Consider the following 22,012-nt stretch of genomic DNA (forward strand, 5'->3'; position numbering starts at 1 on the left):
TGACTCGTCTGCTGTAAGTGAGCACTGAACCCCCCCCACCCCACCCCCCTCATATTCTGCCTTCTTATAAACCACTACTCTGAAGTCAGGGAAATCTGACACTAACAGGGAGCAAGGGAAAGAGAGAAAGAGAGAGAGAGAGAGGGACACACAAGGAGAGGGGGTTAATAGAGAGCGAGGGAGAGAGAGAGGGGGAGAGTAAATGAAGAAGTGTTAAGACTGGCAAATATATTTAGCACTAAGCTACAGGCAATGAGAAGATACAGACTGAGAGAGAGAGGGGAGAAAGAGAGAGTGAGCAAGAGAGCAAAGAAAGAGAGAGAGAGAGAATGGACCTTGAGAGGCATGACGAAGGTAGGATTTATAGGTCTGAACTGACAGATGTCCTGTGCTGTAAACATTCAGTGTAACACCTCTGTTTATTGGCACCGCGCCCAAGGACAAGTTTACCCAGACCAGTGTCTGTCAAAGTGTGAGATGACCCCAGACCACCAGCTATGCCCCATGGTGCCGCGTCTCGTCTGCCATTTCTTGCCCCCTGCGGGAACTTAAGGAGAGGGTTGAAATCAGGCACTTACACAAGAGCTGCGTCTCCCAACCCCAATCCTCCTGCAAATACTTCACACGATGTGCTTCAACAGCGCCCTCTACCTTCTGACCGATGCACTTCTCTTAAAGCAACCTGTGTCTAACCTGAGGTACAACCATCAGGATTGATTGTGTGTCAGAGGTGGTTCTCTACTGTCACTAAAGTCCCAACTGGTACCATTTGCACTCCTGGAGTTACACTGAGGACTGTGACGCAGGACTTCGGAGACATTGTAGACATTATTTATTTCTATGTCTTTACAGAACAATTCCACAGAAAACAAAAATAGCTACAAACTTCTATAACCAAAGTTTTTTTATGTGGCGTTTAGTACATTTTCTTGTGGTCAACAGACATTTGACTTCTATGAGTGACGGAGGAAAGGGTTAAAGGGGGGGAACAATCCTGCCTGGAACCCTCTGGTCTTCGCTAGCTTAGTGAGGACTCGAGTCCTATGCTCTGTGCTCTTCTTTCAGGACCATGAGATCATGCAGGTGAAGAGATCTATTACAGAGGTCTGAGTTACTCAGCCACTGAGAATGTTAAACACATAACTGATTTTCTCTCTGGACGAAAAAGGGATTTCAGATATGGTGAGAAATACATGACCCATGAAACACTTGACTGGTGAAATACAACTCAAACTACATACAGGCGTATCTTCTTCAGAACCGTGCTTTGTCCTTATCTAGTACATAGGAACTACAACACTGCTTTTAAAATACATGCATGTTTAACTTGAGATCAGTAACCCGTCAAGTATTCAGTTCTTTGAGCCTGTATCATAAATCTGAGCACTGCTGTCAAGATCGAGCTGCAGCCTGCAGCTGTTCGAGACAGATGTCCAGCACTTTCACATGTAAACCACAAGGGGGCAGTATTAACCCATCAGGCAGGCACAAATACAGTATGCCTATTCATACATCACATCATATTCTGACATCAAGTGCCTTACTGTAATGTTTCATTCCAAGTCTGTTTTTCTATCTATAAGTAAAAGCCATATCCTTAGGGTACTGTCTACCCTGAAGCTATTGTTAAAGATAGTATCCTTCATGTTTATTTCAATTGATTTAATGTTACTTTTAATGCAATTGCAGTTCATACCGTGTATGAACTTTACTGTAGTATACAAAGGAAAAAGATTATGAAACTTTAAAGAATTTTGTTTTGTTTTAAAGTCTGTTTTTTATTCCCAGAGACAGGAAAACACAATCCATTGAACTTCAGAACAATGCAGTCTTTCTCTATGATGACAGTCAGACAGGGTTGGAGTGCACAATGGGAAATACCATGAGTAATTGAACTGCAAACACAAACAAACGTATTGAGCCACACGGAGTAACACTGTTACTTACAGACGTGCTTGTCTGTTTATCTGATTCTATGGGAGTATGATGGGAAATCATGTGTCTGGATGTCATGTGACCAGTGGTGTTTCTCTGGAGTCAGTTCTGGGTAAAGGCTGGGTAAAGGCTGGGTAAAGGCTGGGCTGTGCCTGTTGCCATGGTGATGCAGCACACAGAAAATACTTATTTTTGATGATGCCACCACAGAACAACACCTTGATAGCTCTGAATCCAGCAATAAACTGTAGACAATGGAACCACGAGGTGAATCAAATATCTTGGTGTTTATTTCCTCACGTGCGCCTGCAGGGAGTCAATTCCAAATCATGTAGACAGGGTAAAGACTGAATATCACTGTACAGTATGACTTTTTATAAGGTCAGCTATGGGAGGTCACAGGTCAGAATTAGGGGTGTGATACTGTTTAGTTACTGGTCAATCATGGGATACCTTTGGGTGATAGGCTAAGTTGGGCAAATGGGGGAGTGGGAGTGGGAGGGGAGGTGAGGTGTCCACCAGCCCCCACGGGATGTTCCGGAACATGCTTACCTAAGGTCCTGGTATGTGTATTACATAGGCCATGAATAGGGAGGGGATGTCTAGAGAGGTTCCGTTTAGCATAGGCCATGGGTGAGGGTGGGGGACAGACTGTGAATAAGCATGGCACACACCAGAGCATTCATGTATGCAATGGTAATTATATGTCTATATCAATTTCCATCAACCTCCAGCTCAAAATGTGGTACAGTGTGAGTTACCTTACACTTCGCACAGGTGTACAACGCTATGGGTGCATCAGACAGTTTACCAGCCATCAGTGTGTGCAGACCTTTCCAACTGGTCATTAAGTTTTTTTTAAGTTTTATACAGAACCAGCCTTTTGATTTCTTTAGAAACAACACAAGGAAATAGATTCTTAAGAGCACAGCATTCACTTAAATGGACAGTCATGTTTTGCAGACTTGCAGATTATAATATAAATCATACTTAGGACCCCTGCTAGCCGCCGCACACACACACACACACACACACTTCAATGACTGATCAAAGAAAGCCAGGAAAACAAGGCAATCAATCACAGTAGCTACACCCCAAAGAAAAGGCCCCCAGCATCCCACCGAGAACGCAGAGAAAAAGTGGGAATCGAACAGTGCGAGAAAATAAAAAGCAATCGGAACTCGCTCAAATGTAAACTAGCGCAGGGAGGGAATGCATGGGTACAAAGATCAAACTGGAAGCAAAACGAACCAAAAAACACAAAAATCAACTCGATTCACAGACTAGTCTGCATATATGTTCTGATCACATGTGACCTGATTCACTTCAAAGTGAAAAAAAAAAAAAACGTTTCCTACCAATCAGGTTACTTTTCGGTTGGAAAAATACCATTCAAACCATTCAGCAAAAAACCTTCTGGAAGATTCTTAGCATCTCCTTGGTGATTTCCTCCAGCTCACTGTAACAAACAAGGACAAACCGCTGTTTGTGTATCTCTTGTAGTCTTTAAAAAAAATGTACATTGCTGTCCTGGCCAGAGCAGGGCAGGGCCCAGAGTCTGTGTGCCTCAGTAGAACCGCTTGTTCCTCTCCTGCCGTTTCTGGAAGACGACGGCGCCCACTACGGCACACACCACGATGCCCAACAGGGCACACAGCAGCAGCAGGAACACCTTCCACCCCGTCAGAGGAGTGCCGCGGAAGTTACCCGTCGGGTCGTCAATGTTGTCTGGGGAGGAAGAGGAGAACCAACTGGTGATTGCAATCCGTGATTCTGTTCGAAATGCTTTTGTTATCTGAGCACAACAGCCACCCAAATTACACCCCTATCTTCCGTACTCCTGAAGCAACCTGCATTGCAACATGCACTTTCACATACATAGAGCTAGGACTGTGTATGGACACCTAGTGTACGGACAGATAGAGGTCAGTGGGGAGCAATTCGATGAATTTGACACAAAATGTGTTGGAATTGCGGACTGCACGTTTAAGAAAGCCTTTGATTATCCAAAGTGGTTTATTCCGTGTCACTGTGATATCTTTCTGTGGATTTGATTGCAACCTGCAAACTACATTGGCTGTTGCCTATTCTGCCAGGTTTCTTGAATGTCAGTCAGGTGTAGTTTGCAGGTTGCAATCAAATCCACAGAAAGATATCACAGTGCTATTCTCCCCTATCTATGACTGCATTATGCCAGTGTAGCTTCTGCCGTTCAGAAATGCTGCGTTCACTTTAGCTATTTTTCTCCATCTATGACTGCATTATCACAGTAAAGCTTCCACCATTCAGAAATGCTGCGTTCACTTTAGCTATTCTCCCCTATCTATGACTGCATTATCACAGTAAAGCTTCCACCATTCAGAAATGCTGCGTTCACTTTAGCTATTCTCCCCTATCTATGACTGCATTATCACAGTAAAGCTTCCAGCATTCAGAAATGCTGCGTTCACTTTAGCTATTTTTCTCCATCTATGACTGCATTATCACAGTGTAGCTTCCAGCATTCAGAAATGCTGTGTTCACTTTAGCTATTTTCCCCCATCTATGCCCGCATTATCAAAGTGAAGCTTTTGGGTTTTCATAATAGCACAGGTTCTTGTCATCTAGCCAGCCATCTTCAAATGTCCTCCAGGCAACAGTTGAAATGCTGCATTATGCCAGACTTATTTGTATTTAAATATACTTATTTTTGTGGATAATCACCTTTGGGGGATTTGAGTAGGCTGACACTAGGCTCGATCTTCGTCCAGTCTAGATTCTCCTCCTCTTCGGTGTGCTCCACCATCAGCTGGTACATCTTCATCGAGATGATGTCATGATTATCTGCCAATGAGAGAAGGCCGAGAGGGTTACTGAGGGAACAGAAACACCCCACCAGAGCAAAAAGCCAAAAGAACATATCAGAGAATATCGATTTGAGTTGACACTTGAGTATCGCAATATCATGTTTTGTGCTACTGTGCTAGATTAACACAGCGCTAGTATGATATGTATTTGTATGTTTTGAGGATGCTATGTATTTAAACTAGTGCTGTCAAACGATTACAATATTAAATCGCGATAGCATTTTTGTCATAGTTAACTCAAAATGTATCGGATTAATCGCAAATTTTTATCTATTCTTAATGTCCCTTCAATAATTTTTTTACATCATTTTTATTTTATTTTAATGCTGTGCAATCAACATGGAAAAGTGGATTGCCTTGCTTTATGCAATGTTTTATTTTATTGAAAGACAACATTGCTATACACTTATAAAATTATAAAGTGCACATTTCAGATAAACAAGGACTCAGCCTATAGTGCAGGTAGACCATGGCTTAATATTTTTTTTTTTTTTAAAGTTTGCTGAGAACATAGAAGTCAGGCCTCTTATTTCAAAAACAATGAACGGTAACAGTTAGGTAACCAATAAAAGGTAAGTCACTACTTCTGTGCTTTCAGCCAGCTGCCTGTTGACATTTTCAAACAACAGTGAAGCTCGCTTCTTTTGCACAACACAACTTTTAAAGGTAAACGTCCTATTCAGAAGCTTTTTATCATCAATTTCGGCGTATCGCGCTCACCATTCACTCAAACGTAACGTTAGCCTACTACACAGTTTGCGAGGCCAAAAAGAACGTTAATCTAAAACAATTTTTATTGCGTTAATCGCGCGATAAAAAAATGTACGTCGTTAAAATGGGTTTGCGTTAACGCCGTTAATAACGCGTTAAACTGTCAGCACTAATTTAAACCCTAGTATTTGAGGATGCTATGTATTTAAACCCCAGTATTCGAGGGTGCTGTGCATTCAAGCCCTTAGTATTTAAGGATGCTGTGTATTTAAGCCCTAGTATTTAAGGATACCGTGTATTTAAGCCCTAGTATTTAAGGATGCTGTGTATTTAAGCCCTAGTATTTAAGGATGCTGTGTATTTAAGCCCTAGTATTTAAGGATGCTGTGCATTTAAGCCCTAGTATTTGAGGATGGGATGGATGTGCGTACCAGACAGATCTCCTGTGGCTGCTGAGGCTCCGAAGTAATACCCTGTGGGCAGGCGCACCCCTCCGATGTCAATGCACTCCTTCCACTCGTTCTTGTCATCAACATCCACCATCACCTGTCAAAACAACAGTGGGACGCAATCCATTAACTGGGTCAGAATCCATTAACTGGGCCAGAGTCCATTAACCGAGCCAGAATCTATTCATCCACACATTCCTCTTCAATCTCAGCTCTAATCACCACAGCCAGAATGAAGAGCAGCTCAGAGCTCAGATTATTCACAAAGCCACACGCTGAGATGAACAGGAGCCAACATCAGGACCACACATAATATTACATTATTCTTAATGAAAAAAAGCACCAATTGTATTTCTTCAGGCCATTTCTAAGGGGGTTTTATTTTCTTATATTAACTTTTTTTTTTTTCCTTCCATCTGGAAAATTAGTGTCAAACATAAGTGTGTTTTGTATGCCCCCCATTTCCTTCTGTGAAGTGCACTGTGTTGCCTCTTGGTATGAAATGCATTATATAAATTATTAAAAAAAAAAAAAAAATCCTGAACTGTTCTCCTGTATTGCTAAGTTGTGTGGCCATTGGCCAAGCTGTATGAAAGCAGTTATGGAACCCTCTCTTCTTACTAAGGTCATATCATAATGTTCTTGTTGTGTCAAGAACATATGATGGAGAGAGCAGGTGTCAATAAGAAGTGATTTTAAACAAGATATTTTGAGATTCCTTAACAGGGCTCCAGCGAAGGCCTGTAAAGCCACACACAGCAATGGCTTTTCTGTCCATCTATACTTTCTATGACATTTGAAATGTGACCACTGCTGCACTGATATTAATCAGACACTGGTTGTTTTTCACGAGTCCACACAGATGTGACATGGTACCGTCAGCCTTCCTTTGGAGTAGCGGATGGCAAGGTAGGTGTCATGCTCCTTGTTGCGGATTTCGGCAGAGCATCCTCCCAGCTCTGAGGTTCGGCCATCTTTGCCGTGGTCGTAGGGCACCGTGCCGTTGCTCACCATGGCGGAAATGAAAGGAAACGAACGCTGAAGAGGAGGAGGAGGAAGAGGAGGGGTTAGAGCAGGGGCTAATCATCAGGGTATCACAGCTCACAGAGAATCTCTGGTCAAGGGATTCAAGCAGGTCCAACATCACATCAAAGGTGCCCATCACCAGATTCCCATCACAGGCACTTTTGCCCACAAACATTAAAGTTTTCTTAAAGTTGGTATCTAAACCATGTTGGCTATTTCTCCACAGCGTAGCTTCAGATACTGAGACCATGCAGTGAGGAGGGTCAGAGGATGACATACTACAGTTCACAGTGCAGATTTGGCTACTTGGTGTAGGGACTGCAGGTCTGGTAGGAGTACGTTGGTTGGTATAGGGACTGCAAATAAGGTACTCATGTCACTTATTAACATTTAATAGACACAGAGGTTGGACCAGGAAACAAACTGTACATAAACTGGACCCTTGAGTAATGATGACTTGATAAAATGTGAATTGGCCAGGATTAATCCATTACTAGCTCAGATGATCCATCCTGGTCACATACACGCCAACCAAATTAACTCACATGAAAGCACATGAAACAAGAAAAGCAGCACTGTGATACACAATGAGCACATTTCATATATGGCCCCATCACACAAGCAGGCCACACTTGGCTTTAACCAAACCACAACCAAAACATCAGATCTATCTACAAAAAATGCATATTATATATATATATATATATATATATATATATATATATATATATATATATATATACATATACAGCCGCGGAAAAAAATAAGAGACCACTTCAAAATTATCAGTTTCTCTGGTTTTACTGTTTATTGGTTTGTGTTAAAGTATAATGTACATTTTTGTTTTATTCTATAACCTACCGACAACATTCCTACCAAATTTTTAATAACATTTTTGTCATTTAGAGCATTTTTTTTTGCAGAAGAATGACAATTGGTCAAAATAGCAAAAAAAGATGCAGTTTTTTCAGATCTTGAATAATGCAAAGAAAACAAGTTCTTATTCATTTTTAAACAACACAATACTAATGTTTAACTGAGGAAGAGTTCAGAAATCAATATTTGGTGGAATAACCTTGATTTACAATCACAGCTTTCATGTGTCTTGGCATGCTCTCCACCAGTCTTTCACATTGCCGTTGGGTGACTTTATACTACTCTTGGCGCAAAAATTCAAGCAGCTCGGCTTTGTTTGATGGCCATGACAGGATCCTGATCTCTCTGAGGAGTGTTATTTTCCAGAAGGACAATGCTCCATGCCACGCAACCAGGTCACTGAAGGTGTGGATGAAGGACTACCACATCAGGACCCTGTCATGGCTAGCCCAATCTCCAGAACTGAATCCCATTAAAAACCTGTGGAATGTGATCAAGAGGAAGATGGAAGGTCACAAGCCATCAAACAAAGCCGAGCTGCTTGAATTTTTGCGCCAGGAGTAGTATAAAGTCACCCAACGGCAATGTGAAAGACTGGTGGAGAGCATGCCAAGACACATGAAAGCTGTGATTGTAAATCAAGGTCATTCCACCGAATATTGACTTCTGAACTCTTCCTAAGTTATTAAAATAGTATTGTGTTGTTTAAAAATGAATAAGAACTTGTTTTCTTGGGTTAGGGTTATTATTAATTTTGACCAATTGTCATTTTTCTGCAAATAAATGCTCTAAATGACAATATTTTTATTTCAAATTTGGTAGACATGTTGTCAGTAGTGTAAAGAACAAAACAAAAATGTTAATTTTACTTTAACACACAGCAATACATTGTAAAACCAGAGAAACTGATAATTTTGAAGTGGTCTCTTATATATTTTGAAGTGGTCTCTTATATATTTCACATTCTCACATGCATTTTTTGGGGGTAGATCTGATGTAAAATATTTTGGTTGAGTGTACATATATATATATATATATATATATATATATATATATATATATATATATATCCACACTGCATCTAGACATGGGAGAGGCCTAATCAAAAGGAGCACTTTGGTGCCCTAGCATCAGTGATTCTAACCCATCACAAGCCTGTGTTGTAGTATGTCTTTTTAATATGAGTGATGCCATATTCTTACAAACATCTGGTATTTTAGTCTCTGGTGTAAATGGGGCTTTCAACGAAATGAGCTCAGTTTGATCATCAAAGTCGATTTTTCAGGACACAGGATGTGAAGCAGACACAAGCGCATAGGCATAAAAAAATTATAATGGATCTGAAGTCGAACAATATGTTAACTGGTGAAATTTCAAGACAATTCTTCATTGTTATACAATGAATGCCAAATGAGTATGCTGATAACAAAAAATAAATCCATGGCTTGAGAGAAGCCTTGTTTCAAAACGAATGCAGATGCAACAGACAACATACGACAGTGATCAAAAACATTTATCTCAATCGACTCACGTCAGAAGTCTCATCATTAGGGTAGGTATCTATAACTACGGCCAACCCATGGAAGGTGGCTATGCTGCCGTACACAGGGCCTGCAGAAAGAGAGTCCGCAGTGAGTCCAGACGCACACACACACTTACATCCACACTTACATCCATGCCGTGGAGGTCATTGCGGAAGGTATCCACAAAAATTGCCAAGCCGACAAAATGATCCTGATTTCCAAAGGTTGGACCTAAACAAAGAGTTAAGGGTAAAGGGGGGTAAACATACTTTAAGGATTAAAGAAGGACTAATCCTGAGTAGTATGAAGGCTGTCATCATCATACAAGCAAAATGTGACACACGCATTCAAAGACAAGACACTTCTTGTGTACATCATACAATGTGTTTAACATGCTCAAAGAAATGGAATGATGTGACAGCAAAGATTACCAGGGTGCAACCTCTCCTTGGTATACCATATACCAATGCCATCTCCGTGAAGATTCTTCTTCCCCGACCCATGGACTTTGAATTGCACGTGCATCTCCCAGTCCTTCAGGAAGCAGGGCTTTGTACAAAATGAGTTTGGGTTGGTTGTAATGTCTGCACTGTGTATTGTAAGTATAGCATTTCAATTGCAGCCAATTAACAGAAATGAACACACACATTCAAACATAAAGAAAATAACCATACCACGGTGTTCCAGATGGAGCCTTCCTTGCTGCGATCATCGGGAGTAAGGCGCACATACTGACTGGTAACTAGGGTGCTTCCCGAGAAGTCCCACTGGCTGGATGGGCTTGTCCCGACCCCTGCGTAACAGAGTTACAAAGAATCATGTGACATCGACCGAGTTCGGTTTACCAGACCACCAGTTCAGTTTGTCAGACTGACAACTGCACCGAGCTAGCTGGGGAGACGATCCATCTACCGTTCCGTTTGCCAGAGTCCAAGATCATTAACATGCAAAGCAAGGTTAACATTTCTTTCAGAATCCGTTTTAATGTAAGCTGATAACATAAAACAACCCTCGTAACTTCTAACCTTATCATTTTTAACACGAAAGGTAAACAGTGTTGGCTATTAACTCTCTGTTACTAACTGTTAACTCAGATAGGCAGCAATAGCCTGTCATGAATCATGATGCATAATAACTATGGATGCTAGGAGACGTCATCCACACAAGAAGTGTGCAGCATAGACTCGATGCAAATGTTGAAACAAAACTGAAAAATATCTTCACGCCAAACAAGCAAAAAAAGACACCATATAGCCTACTAATTGCGTCTTCCGTTCAAACTTGTTCTGCAACTTCTGCCTTGTTTGCTAGTCTGTTAACGGGAGGATTCGTTGCCAGATGACTGATATTAAGGACTTATATGCATGCATTCAGCAAAATACATCAGCCAAGACACCAGACTAATCAATTGTGTAACTTTAAATCAGCTGACGTGCTTTACGGCTGGCTGGGCTGTCAAAAACCCTAATGTTAGCAATGACAAACACTACATTAGTTAGCTGACAAGCTAACTGACACTTACCCTGATAAGGTTTCACAAGTGAATGTTCCCGTTTAAGATGTTCAGTATTACCGTCTGTGATATCTGAACGAACTGTCGCAAATTGAAGTAGCCAAAATAGACAAACTGTCCTCAAAAAACAGCGAAAGGCCATCCTGTTGTTAATTCCTGTTCTGTAGATGTTCATGGTCGTTATTTCGCATCTGCCCGCCGCCATATTTGAGAATTTGTGTTTGATATTCTTGTTCCGACTTCAATTGGAAGGAATAGTTCCGATCGAAAGTAGAGAAGATTGCAAATAGACGATGCTTATTTAGTAATATTACAACACACTTAAATATATATATATTTGAATCAAATTATAAATTTGTATTTTTAATCTGGTGTAAGACAGACTTGGTATACAATTTAGACCTATGTATTACCCCTGAGTATTAGTTTCAACACGGAAAGTGTTTAGCATCGGTCGAATTCTCGACAACCAATCAAAAATAAGCACATAGCTGAATAAAGTTTTTTGTCTTTCCTTCTGGGAGGCTTCCAGGACTAAAACATGAAACAACGTCCTCTCTCTCACACACACACACACGCACACACGCACACACACACACACACACACACACACACACACACGCACGCACGCACGCACGCAAGCACGCACGCACGCATGCACGCACGCACGCACACACACACACACACACACACACACACACACACACACACATACACACACACACTCCAAATCCACACACGGACACAGGCAAAGGCGATTGCCTCTCAGCGTTGATGCTCATACACAACAGTGTCAGGAAAGGCAGAGAAATTCTAGTCTTATTAAAAAAAAAAAAAAAAAAAACATAGTTTTATTTAAATGGCGCTTCATTTCAGTAGAAGCTCTCTTTAAACCTTTTCCACTCGTGATTTGCTAAGGAGAGTTAGCTCAAAGAAATGAATGCAGAGGACAGTAAAAATAATAATAATAAAAAAAAAATCATGAAGACATTAAGTAATTGGCTGTTTAATTGTTTTGTTCTTCCTGAGAGCCAAATGAGGCAAAGGTATCAAAATAAAATATCTGCAGTATAATAATGGTAGACAGGATGACTGCGAGACAAGGGCAGCAGTCAGATTTGGCTGTCATTTTTAAAGCCTTATAATCATACTCATTCTTCCTGAAGACCTAAAAAAATATACGTAAGGGATAATGTATTGCAATGTATTATGAGTCTGTTACTTTAAAATTACCGGACTTCTTGCGGAATGATATGAAAGATGTGAATTAGAAGCACAAAACCCGTTGCCAAGGACAGCGGCCATTATCTTTTCGCAGCGGTCTGTTAGCAGGAAATCAGAATCAGAATCAGCTTTTATTGGCCAAGTTAGTTTGCACAAACAAGGAATTTGTCTTGGTGCAGTGGCTCTCAGTGTGCTTACACATATTACACAAATATACATCACAACACAAAACAATACAACAGTGCAAAAACAATACAGCAGTGCAAAACAATACAATACAACAGTGCAATGCAATGGTCAACAAGTCTTAAAAATATATACAAACAATAGTGCAAAGTGGAGAGTCCAGGAAGAGCAGGAATAAATAAATACTATATGGTATGAGTATGACGGTTATACAGGAAGGGTGGAATAAATAGATATGGCTGCAGGGGTAATTGTACAATGAGTTATTTTTTACAGTGCCACAGAGGGTTAGCTGTTCAGGAGAGAGACAGCAAGAGGGAAGAAACTGTTTTTGTTTCTGGAGGTTTTGGGGAACACAGATCTCTAGCGCCTACCAGAGGGGAGGAGTTGGAACATCTTGTGTCCAGGGTGAGAGGGGTCTGCAGTTATTTTTCCTGCCCGCTTCTTGACTCTGGATGTGAACAGGTCTTGGATGGGGGGCAGGTTGGCACCAATGATCCTTTCTGCAGTCCTGACAGTCCGTTGAAGTCTGTTCTTGTCCAGTTTGGTTGCAGATCCAAACCATACAGTGATGGATGAGCAAAGAACAGACTCAATGACCGCTGTGTAGAATAGGATCAGCAGCTCCTAAGCTGGCGCAGGAAGTACATTCTCTGCTGGGCCTTCTTGATGATGGTGTTGATGTTGATTTCCCACTTCAGGTCTCGGGAGATTGTGGATCACAGGAACTTGAAGGATTCAACAGCCAACACAGTACTGTTGAGTATGGTTAGGGGGGGCAGTGCTGGGGGGCTCCTCCTGAAGTCCACTGTCATCTCCACAGTCTTAAGCGTGTTAAGCTCCAGATTGTTGCGACTGCACCACAGGGCCAGCTGTTCAACCTCCTGTCTATATGCAGACTCATCATCATCACGTTAATAATGTAGGGTACAACGTTGGGATGACCCATTCAAATCAACGGTACTTTTTGGAACATTCTGAAGAGCCGTATAATAAAGAGTTATTATTATACATCTTCTCTGACAGCTGCATTCCATTTACATTAAGAAGGCTGGTAGTGGACCGGCCCTACTGCAGTACCAGACTGTAAATGGGGCGCTTCTCACTATTACTTTTAGGAACACTTATTGGTGGAGAAAAGCACAGATTCATCTCAGATCATAAACATATCAGAGGTCATTACAGTCTTTTTCCATTCATCCGTTCAGATGCCTGGGATTCCACATGAGTCATGGAGTCCACCAGATGATGCTGGACCTAAGGGACACATGATGTGTGCCGGTATGGGCTTCAGATCGTCCTCTCAGAGTGCATTAGCCGGCAAAAGATACTCGTATTTTCATCACTCTGGGTAATTTATCCTCTGGCCTAAAAATATGTTTTATAGATTCTTTATATGTATTTCAGTGGTCTCTCTGAACAAACAGTCTGGGTTAGCGATCATGGCCAGAATGCACCGGCTCAATAAATGTTGCGTGTCGTATTCATGTCGACCAGCAGAGGGCAGTAGGCACTTTATTTAACCCACTTCAGCCTGCCTTTGCACTGGTGGTACACGAAATGGTATTTGGGTTGTTGCAAAAAAAATTAAAGCAATGTTTCATCTTCTTGTGTGTGTGTGTGTGTGTGTGTGTGTGTGTGTGTGTTTGTGCAATCCAACTTGTATGCGTGTGTGCTTGTGTGTCACTGCTGTGTCACTGCTGGGATGCAAATACTGGGTTCATGACATATTAAAAGTGTGTTGGGTGCAAAGATTAAAAAGATTAGTTGTGTATGTGTATGTGTATGTGAGTGGGCGCTGCCATATCATTGTTTGTGTGTATCCATTTGAATGGTTATGTGAATTACTCCTCTTTTGTTAGGGGCTGGTCACTTAGTTTATTATTAGTTTATTTTCATCGGCCATCCTACTTGTGAATGCTTGTGTGTGGGTCTGTCTGCCTGTCTGCCTGTCTGCCTGTCTGTCTGTCTGTCTGTCTGTCTGTCTGTCTGTCTGTCTGTCTGTCTGTCTGTCTGTCTGTCTGTCTGTCTGTCTGTTTGTGTGTGTGTGTGTGTGTGTGTGTGTGTTTGTGTGTGTGTGTGTGTGTATGTGTGCGTGTGTTTAGACATCACATGAGTGTGTAAAGTGACTCCTGTGGTGACCTGACTCCTGGGGTCCATCCTGCTTGTCTGTGGGACTCATCATCACAACTGGAGCTGTGGGCTGATCCCTCCTACCCAACCCATAAACACACACACACCCACATACACGCACACAGGCACGCAGACACGCAGGCACGCACGCATGCACGCACATACACGACAACTATACACACACACACACATACACACACACACACACACACTCACACACACACACACACTCACGCACACACACACACATACACAGACAACTATACACACACACACACACACTCACGCACACACACACACACACACACACACACACACACACGCGCGCACAACGACACATACACTGACACCTATACACACACACACACTTTCACAGACACATGGCACACACACTCACAGAGTGACACACACATTCATGCACACACACACATTCCATATGCTGGGGTCAGAGAGAGCTATACCAGCCCACGGCTCTTGAGGACACCGTGCTAAAATCATCTACCAGCAGACCCATCATGACTTCAGACATACTTCAGACACACCCCAGATAGTACGGCATGCAAGTGTGCATATGTAGTTGTTACAGGAGGCAGACCATATGCTCTGATGGTAGGACTGCATTGATAATGTTGCAGCATCAAACCCAAGTCACTGGCAGCCAAGTAGATGAGGTGGATTCTGTTCCCTTGTTCTTGACAATTTGGCCATGACAAAAAATGACATAAAAGAGATTGCAGGAAGAATAAGAAAAACAACATAAATGTATTTTATTAAGCCAATAGGACAAGATGACAAGGGGATGACAAAGATGACACGTAGGAATGTAAAAAACGAGGAGTGATTTGTTGGTGGAGAGCGAATGAATCGCAACAGCTCGAGACCGGCAACATTTCCAAGCCAAATATGCCAAGATCCAGGTGCAGCCACAAATCACACCGGAGCAGATCGGCTCGTATTCAACATTCTGGACATTGAAGCACCAGAAGGAAACAGGTCTTAATTCATTTTCACTAATGGCGGACAAATCCATTTTAGTCAGGAACAAAGAGAATGGGTGAAAGGAACCAAGGAACTGGGCTTCGAGTAAAGATTGTTCATAAGGCTAAGCGCCAGGTTGCCCAGATCTGTGGCCCTCTGTGTCGTGCCCCACAGGTTAGCAGAAAGAACAAAAGTGTGATTTCTGTACAGTGGAGTTTGAGCGCGATATGTGCAGTCATGTACGTTAAAGGTTAGGTACCTTGTTAGATGATGTAACGGCTTCATGAAATCCTAATGCGGAGGCCGGTAAAGGGCAGAGAGGATGAGGTAAGAAGAGAGCGTGCAAGAGTGCCCTAGGCAAGGCCTGCGGAGGGAACAGAGGAGAGTGGTTTCCTCACTAGAAGTTGCTCTCAAATGGCAACGAGCTGACACAAAAGCCGCTGATAATTTATGACTTTCTTTGTTCTGTTTGTGATTATTTACGCAACTGATGGAGTCAGCGGGGGGTAAGAGGGGTTTACATTCATCACTGGTCACACAAGTCATTATGTTTAAGTCCCAATTTCAACATAGACCAACCAGGAAATGCATATGTGTTTTAACAGGGAGGACAGGGCTTTGGGATCTTTCATCACATACCAAGAGGCATACGTATGCACACATTGTAAGAGGGCAAGCCCGGGTCTTCAGCCTCCTTGTGTTCATTTAAAGCTGCTGCTGAAGGAGGCCCTCATTGTTCATGGTGATGGATGTCTCTGTGTCCTCCGTGGAGAGCGCATGGAATCCGTGCTTACTGTGAGAACTTCCTCACAGGAAGCCAGAGCAATTCCTCTCCGAAGGTTTCACAAGAGTAGAGTGTTTAGATCCCCAATCACAAAAAGGCAATCTGAGTGAGGAGTAATGGGGATGCTAAACATCTGCCCGTCCTTGTCTCTGCATGCCTAGAATCACTTGACATGTGAAATGAAGGAAAAATGGTTCTCTGTGTGTTTATAAAATCCTATTTGACGTACAGTGTTCATAAGCCTTGATGTCGTTTCCACAATGAAAAGCAACAACAGGAACCAGAATGGCTCCAGGTCAAGAGAGAAAGAGAGGGAGAGGGAGAGGGAGAGAAACAAATACAAATGGAAATAAGAGCTTTGAAATCACAGCAGCGTGGTGAGCAAGAAGAGGGGAGGAGGACAATCAGCGGCAGCGTTGCCAGTGTGAGGACGAGGGAGGTGGGAAACATGATCATCACGGCTCACACCAATTACTCGTGCTGGCACCTCTCCCTCTGGCTATGCACTGAACTCCAACATACCTATGGTACAGTATTAGCAAAAGTGTGTGTGTGTGTGCAGGAAGAATGCACAGTGTCTTTGTGTAAGTCAGTGTCTGGAGTGGTGTGTGTGTGTGTGTGTGTGTGTGTGTGTGTTTGTATATGCACATGTGTGTGTGTGTGTGCAGGACGAATGCACAGTGTCTTTGTGTAAGTCAGTGTCTACTGAGGCTGCATTTGTGTTCATTCAGGCTCAGTTTCTCTCTTTTTTCCGGCATCATCATCATCATCATCATCATCATCAAGCACTGGCACTGGTCGTAGCATATACTCAGGCATATACTTACTATTGTTGTCAGCTTGGCTTGCCTTCCTCCTGACTGGTAATGAGTTCCTTTTAATACAATTGTCTGGCGAAACAGCACGTGTACAGATTACAGGGTTAACAGGGGGTTAACAGTGTGGTAATGATTTCTTTATGAAGATATATGACATGCTTTCATGCCTACAGAAAAGTAATCATTCTGTGTGAACAGAGATAGGATGCTGTTGCCCAATACCTCTGTTCATTCTTAGCTATTTGTTTGAGTTGTTTGTGCTCTCACCTGGTCCATTCTGGGACTGATTTCTGGCTCACAAGAAGCTACACTCGACTTTTATCAACTGCATCTTTGGAAGAGCAAGAGTTTTTTTATGAACAGAAACTGCTAAGGCCTACTGCACCTTTGACAGGACACACAGATGAGTGTGTGTTTGAGAGTATGAGTGTGTGTATGTGTGCGTGAGTGTGTATGGTGTGTGTGTGATGTGTTTGAGTGTGTGTGAGTGTGTGTGTGACAGTGAGGAGGATATGAGACAAAAAAATATGGCAGATCCATTTGTAGAGATTTTATAGAGAGCCAGGCTTTGATAGGGCCAGGCCTCACCATTCCTTGCGGATTTTCCATCTTGTATAGTCCATTGTGTTTAGACAATGAAGTCTGCTCAACCAGAGGCATGAGAAACAACATGTGTGGCTCAGATCTATCAAAGACCTACATGCGAGCAAGCACATCCAGATGGGCTACAGATCTGCTCAGACAGGTTTGATTTTGTCCTGCTCTACTTGTGTGTGTGTGTGTGTGTGCGTGTGTGTGTGTGTGTGTGTGTGTGTGTGTGTGTGTGTGTGTGTGTGTCTATGTTTGTTTGTTTGTGTGATATTTTGCTGCTTTAGTGAAGAGGTATAAGATCTTAGCTGATGCGCGTGTGTGTGTGGATAAATAGGTGTGTGTGTGTGCTTAACACACGGTGACTCAACGATCATAACGAGCATAACAACCCAGCAATGGAATGAAGATGTATATTAGAAAAAAAAAACTTTAGTACAATGAATGTTTAATGTTTTGTAATCACGTTACACACAGGCCTATTTGTCTGTTTAATGACTTCCAGTGATGTGGGCTTATCACATAAGAGCCAGACACTGTGCTGTGTGTGTAATGTGTGTGTGTGAGTGTGTGTATGTGTGTGTGTGTGTGACCAGTGAGCACGTTTGGGCAGTTCTGACTATCTCTTTAGGCAAGTCACGCTTAGAGAGCTGCAGCCGTTGCTGATTGATTCAGAAACAGGAAATGGTGTGTGGATGACGTTTGCGTCCCCTACACGGTCCCAGCTGTTGGATCAGGGTCTTTTAACAGACAATAAATTAGCTGAGGGGAATGGCGATCTCGACAATTTACTGAGACGTATGGAGAACGATAACCGAAATTAGGAACACAATAATGGTTGCCATGCAACTGATACAGATGGCGTGTTGAGAATGACATCTTCGCTGTTATAAGTAACAAAAGTAAGTGACAAAAAACTAACAAACACAAGGACCATGACTCAGACTACACTAACAACTATTTTATAAGTCTTTGTTGTCATTTATTAGAGCTGTCACATAGCAACAGAAACAGTAATACACATAGCTCCTGGAAAGAGAAGCCTTACATGAAAAATACCCATCTCAAATCCACCAAAAATAAATACTGAGTACAAAAGGGCATACAGCTTTGTTAGGGATTTTCACAGCACATTCATGTGGGTGGAGTTTAGAGGTGGAAGGGGGGGGGGGGGGGGGGGGTGCCATAACTTAACTCCGTGCCCAGGGGACGGGTGGCTTTGTGTGAACTTTGAACAATGCTTATGCTTGTCATTATGAAAGGAGTGGACAGCCATATATTACTGCATGTGTTGGGGTCAAGCTATTTGCCTTTGTGTGTGTTTATCTGTGTGTGTGTGTGTGTGTGTGTCCGTGAGAGTGTGTGTGGCTGTGAGTGTTTGTGTGTGTCTGTGAGTGTGTTTCTGTGAGTGTGTGTGTGTGTACGAATGGTCATACACCATTCTGGGACATTCTTGGCACAAGGGCCCATATATATTTATCTTCCTAGTGGCAGTCATGCTCTGGCCTTGCATTCCCTTGCGTAGTTTTGTTAAGTCATTAACAGGAATGGCACTCAGGGCGCGTTCCTGTTGGCCACCCAGTCTAATCCTGTTCACTCAGGGCGCGTTCCTGTTGGCCACCCAGTCTAATCCTGTTCACTCAGGGCAGGTTCCTGTTGGCCACCCAGACTAAGCCTGTTCACTTATTCCCTCTCATCATTTGAAAGTCATTTATCTCACTCCTAGCACTGTTTGCATTTAAATGGTTCAGGTCGGGTCGGGATTAAGTCTTCTGACCAATCAAGCAAACCCTTAGGCTCGGAGCACGAACGCACAGCTCCAGGTTTTGTCAGCACTTGTGTGTGAAATTGCCTCAGGTCAATCTCTTCCTAGAAAGCTCCTTTGGTTCTTCCCGACGCCACTGCAACCTGCGCACTGCAAGCGCTAATTGGAGCCTGACAGAGGGCAGCAGTGAAGAAGCGCATCTAAAGAGCCAGGTTTCAGGTTCTTACGGAGAGCGTAGAATTTCACCTCGCTCGAATCGTTTCTACCAAAAGCAGAGAACGTTAAATCGTCTCTACCAAATGCATTCTGTGTTTGTGTGTAGTGTTTGCAGTGTGTGTGTGTGTGTGTGTGTGTGTGTGTGTGTGTGTCAGCTCTGGAAGGCACAGGTGCAGCGTGAGCGTGATTGACATGGCTTCCCACGGTGCCATGCTCAATCTGCTGCCATTGTTTTAGGGGCTGGGAAAGCCTGCTGGGACGGCGGCGTTGGGAGCATAACAACTTCCTCAAGGTCCATCACAGAAGATGAAGAACAATCCAGAAATGTCAAATTACACTCTTGTACATAAAAATATATCACTATTTACACACCCATCCCCACCCAAGTTAAACAGTTTTCAATGCTCGTAGAACACTGGATTGGTTCAAAAAGATGAAAAATATAAATGTACTATTTCATATGAACACAGGGCTACTCAGAGAATGATAACATGTCTTCTGCATCTTCTACACAATCTGTAAAGACATCATTAACTAAAGCCAAATACAGAAAAAATACAGGATTTGGAATGGGATTCTTTAGGATTGAAATCACTTAACTAAAACCAAACTTATCTTTAACAACCCCTTTCAATGTCAACTCATCAATTGGTATACACAAAACCAAAAAAATATATACTGTACATATCACATTTAAAGGAAACAATATGACAAATAATCAAATAATGAATTTCTTTATTTATTTTAATAATGTTTGTAATAATGAACATAACATAACTTTAGCCTGTGACGGTATTCAGGGCCAAAAGCCAATCTTGTAGAAACACGTCGTTTGTAACTCATCAAAGTGCTGCCCGTGGTGCAGGACAGAGATCATTTCTCCATAAAATACTGAGTGCATTCGCAGATCCATGTCCCTCCAGGGTCATGGAAATAACCTAGAAGCTACCAGTTACTCACGCCTCTCTGACAGTGAAGATCTTCCCGGGGGTTGAATCATAATAATCCATCTACATCTTTGTTCTTTCTCTCTGACAAGATGATTACCCATCCTGGCTGTTCTATGGAGGAAGGCGTACCCTTGTCCTATTCTCCCAGGAGATTTTTCAGTTTACCTCAGGGCCACCACAGAGACCAAAGATGTGCTTTCTAAACCCATCGGCCCTCTAGGTTCACTAAAGCATCGCCTGCCGCAACCTCATCTTGAGGAAGCACGTTATTGGTTTCCCAGGGCAACTGCAACTTGGGCTGGATCACTACTGTGAGAAATAGCCTCATAAGTCTTGTGTCTTATCGCGGTTCTGGAACATTCCTGGTTTGGGAAGTTCACTATATCTGCCCCGAGAAGACGGGCAAATTGCGAACCAGAGAGAGACAGGTGGGGCCAGAAAAGGTTTCTGGTCTGTGTGGGCTGGTGTCAAAGAGAGACTGAGACAGTAGGAGAGAGAGAGAGAGAAAGAGAGAGAGAGCATTTAGAATTATAAGCAGCTAACCAGGAACAGCAGTGGAGGTTTAAAAAAACTGAAATATAAGAAAGTTTAGAGATTGGGAATGTCTTTTGAGTATGATATAATTACCTGGGGAGAAAAACCTCAGACACAGAAAGGGAGGGCTACAGGAGAGACAGACCGGAAGTGCCAGGGACTGGGATGTCCTGCTGAGTCTGAGTAAAGAAGAGTGTAGCCTCCGGTGATAGAGTGACAGAGAGTGATAGGGAGTGATAGAGAGTCGTAGAGAGTGATAGAGTGATAGAGTGTGTCTCAGAGGGATAGAGTGTGTCTCAGAGGGATAGAGTGTGTCTCAGAGTGATAGAGTGTGTCTCAGAGTGATAGAGTGTGTCTCAGAGGGATAGAGTGTGTCTCAGAGTGATAGAGTGTGTCTCAGAGGGATAGAGTGTGTCTCAGAGGGATAGAGTGTGGTCATTTTGTTACTGCATAGCTTACAGCCAAGCTGGAGGTCCTTTTACTCTAATGAAATACTTGGCGATATCTGGAAGGATTTTATTACCATAATGTTGCCTTTCTCTCCTTTCTGGTTTCCTGTTGTGTGATGGTGTATGTTGTGTGATGATGTGTGTCGTGTGATGATGTGTGTCGTATGACTGTGTGTGTTGTGTGATTTGTGATTCGTGTGTCAAGCAACTCCCCTTAGTAGCATCTTGTTCTTTGACATTTATGCAGTTTATCACAGTTAATTTAAACCAAAACAACCTCATCAAAAAAGACTATCGCTGCGGGCACTTAGTGGAAATATCAACAGGTGTGTGTGGTAGTGTGAGACAAAAAGAAAGAGACAAACAGAGAGAGGGAGAGGCGGGGGAAGACAGACAGAGAGAGAGAGAGAGAGAGAAAGAGAGAGAGAGGGAGGGAGAGAGAGATAGGGTGAAGCAGAGCCTAGAGGAGAGACCACTCACTAAAGATAAGATGAAAAGAAAAGACAGT

The 22,012-nt window shown here is 42.6% G+C and overlaps 1 protein-coding gene across 5 annotated transcripts; it reads right to left on the bottom strand.

Annotated features, from left to right (window-relative positions):
- Positions 1-1,790: 1,790 nt before the first annotated feature.
- lman2 (lectin, mannose-binding 2) lies at positions 1,791-11,438 on the bottom strand. Of its 5 annotated transcripts, XR_013968747.1 has the most exons (10): positions 11,293-11,438; positions 10,889-11,118; positions 10,041-10,159; positions 9,798-9,915; positions 9,503-9,597; positions 6,818-6,979; positions 5,924-6,038; positions 4,639-4,758; positions 2,664-3,663; positions 2,105-2,153 (listed from the first exon to the last, which is right to left on the bottom strand). XR_013968747.1 is itself a non-coding variant. In XM_080843598.1 (9 exons), the coding sequence occupies exons 1-9, from the start codon at positions 11,328-11,330 to the stop codon at positions 3,503-3,505; spliced, it is 1,143 nt and encodes a 380-aa protein (XP_080699724.1). In that variant the 5' UTR covers positions 11,331-11,438; the 3' UTR covers positions 1,791-3,502. The 5 variants fall into 5 exon arrangements, 4 of the variants coding, with proteins under 4 accessions (XP_080699724.1, XP_080699723.1, XP_080699722.1 ...); XM_080843598.1 differs by lacking the exon at positions 9,503-9,597 and adding an exon at positions 9,375-9,454 and having other exon boundaries at positions 1,791-3,663; XM_080843597.1 differs by having other exon boundaries at positions 1,791-3,663; positions 9,515-9,597.
- Positions 11,439-22,012: the final 10,574 nt, after the last annotated feature.

This window comes from Sprattus sprattus (genome assembly GCF_963457725.1).
Source record: "Sprattus sprattus genome assembly, chromosome: 8".
NCBI classification, from domain to species: Eukaryota; Metazoa; Chordata; class Actinopteri; order Clupeiformes; family Clupeidae; genus Sprattus; species Sprattus sprattus.

Coding starts and splice junctions, on each gene's coding strand:
- lman2 (XM_080843596.1), bottom strand. CDS start 11,330: ATGCTAAACACTTTCCGTGTTGAAACTAATACTCAGGG. Junction 11,119..11,292: donor GTTGAAACTAATACTCAGGG/GTAATACATAGG, acceptor TTCCAATTGAAG/TCGGAACAAGAATATCAAAC. Junction 3,664..4,638: donor CCTACTCAAATCCCCCAAAG/GTGATTATCCAC, acceptor CTTCCTCCCCAG/ACAACATTGACGACCCGACG.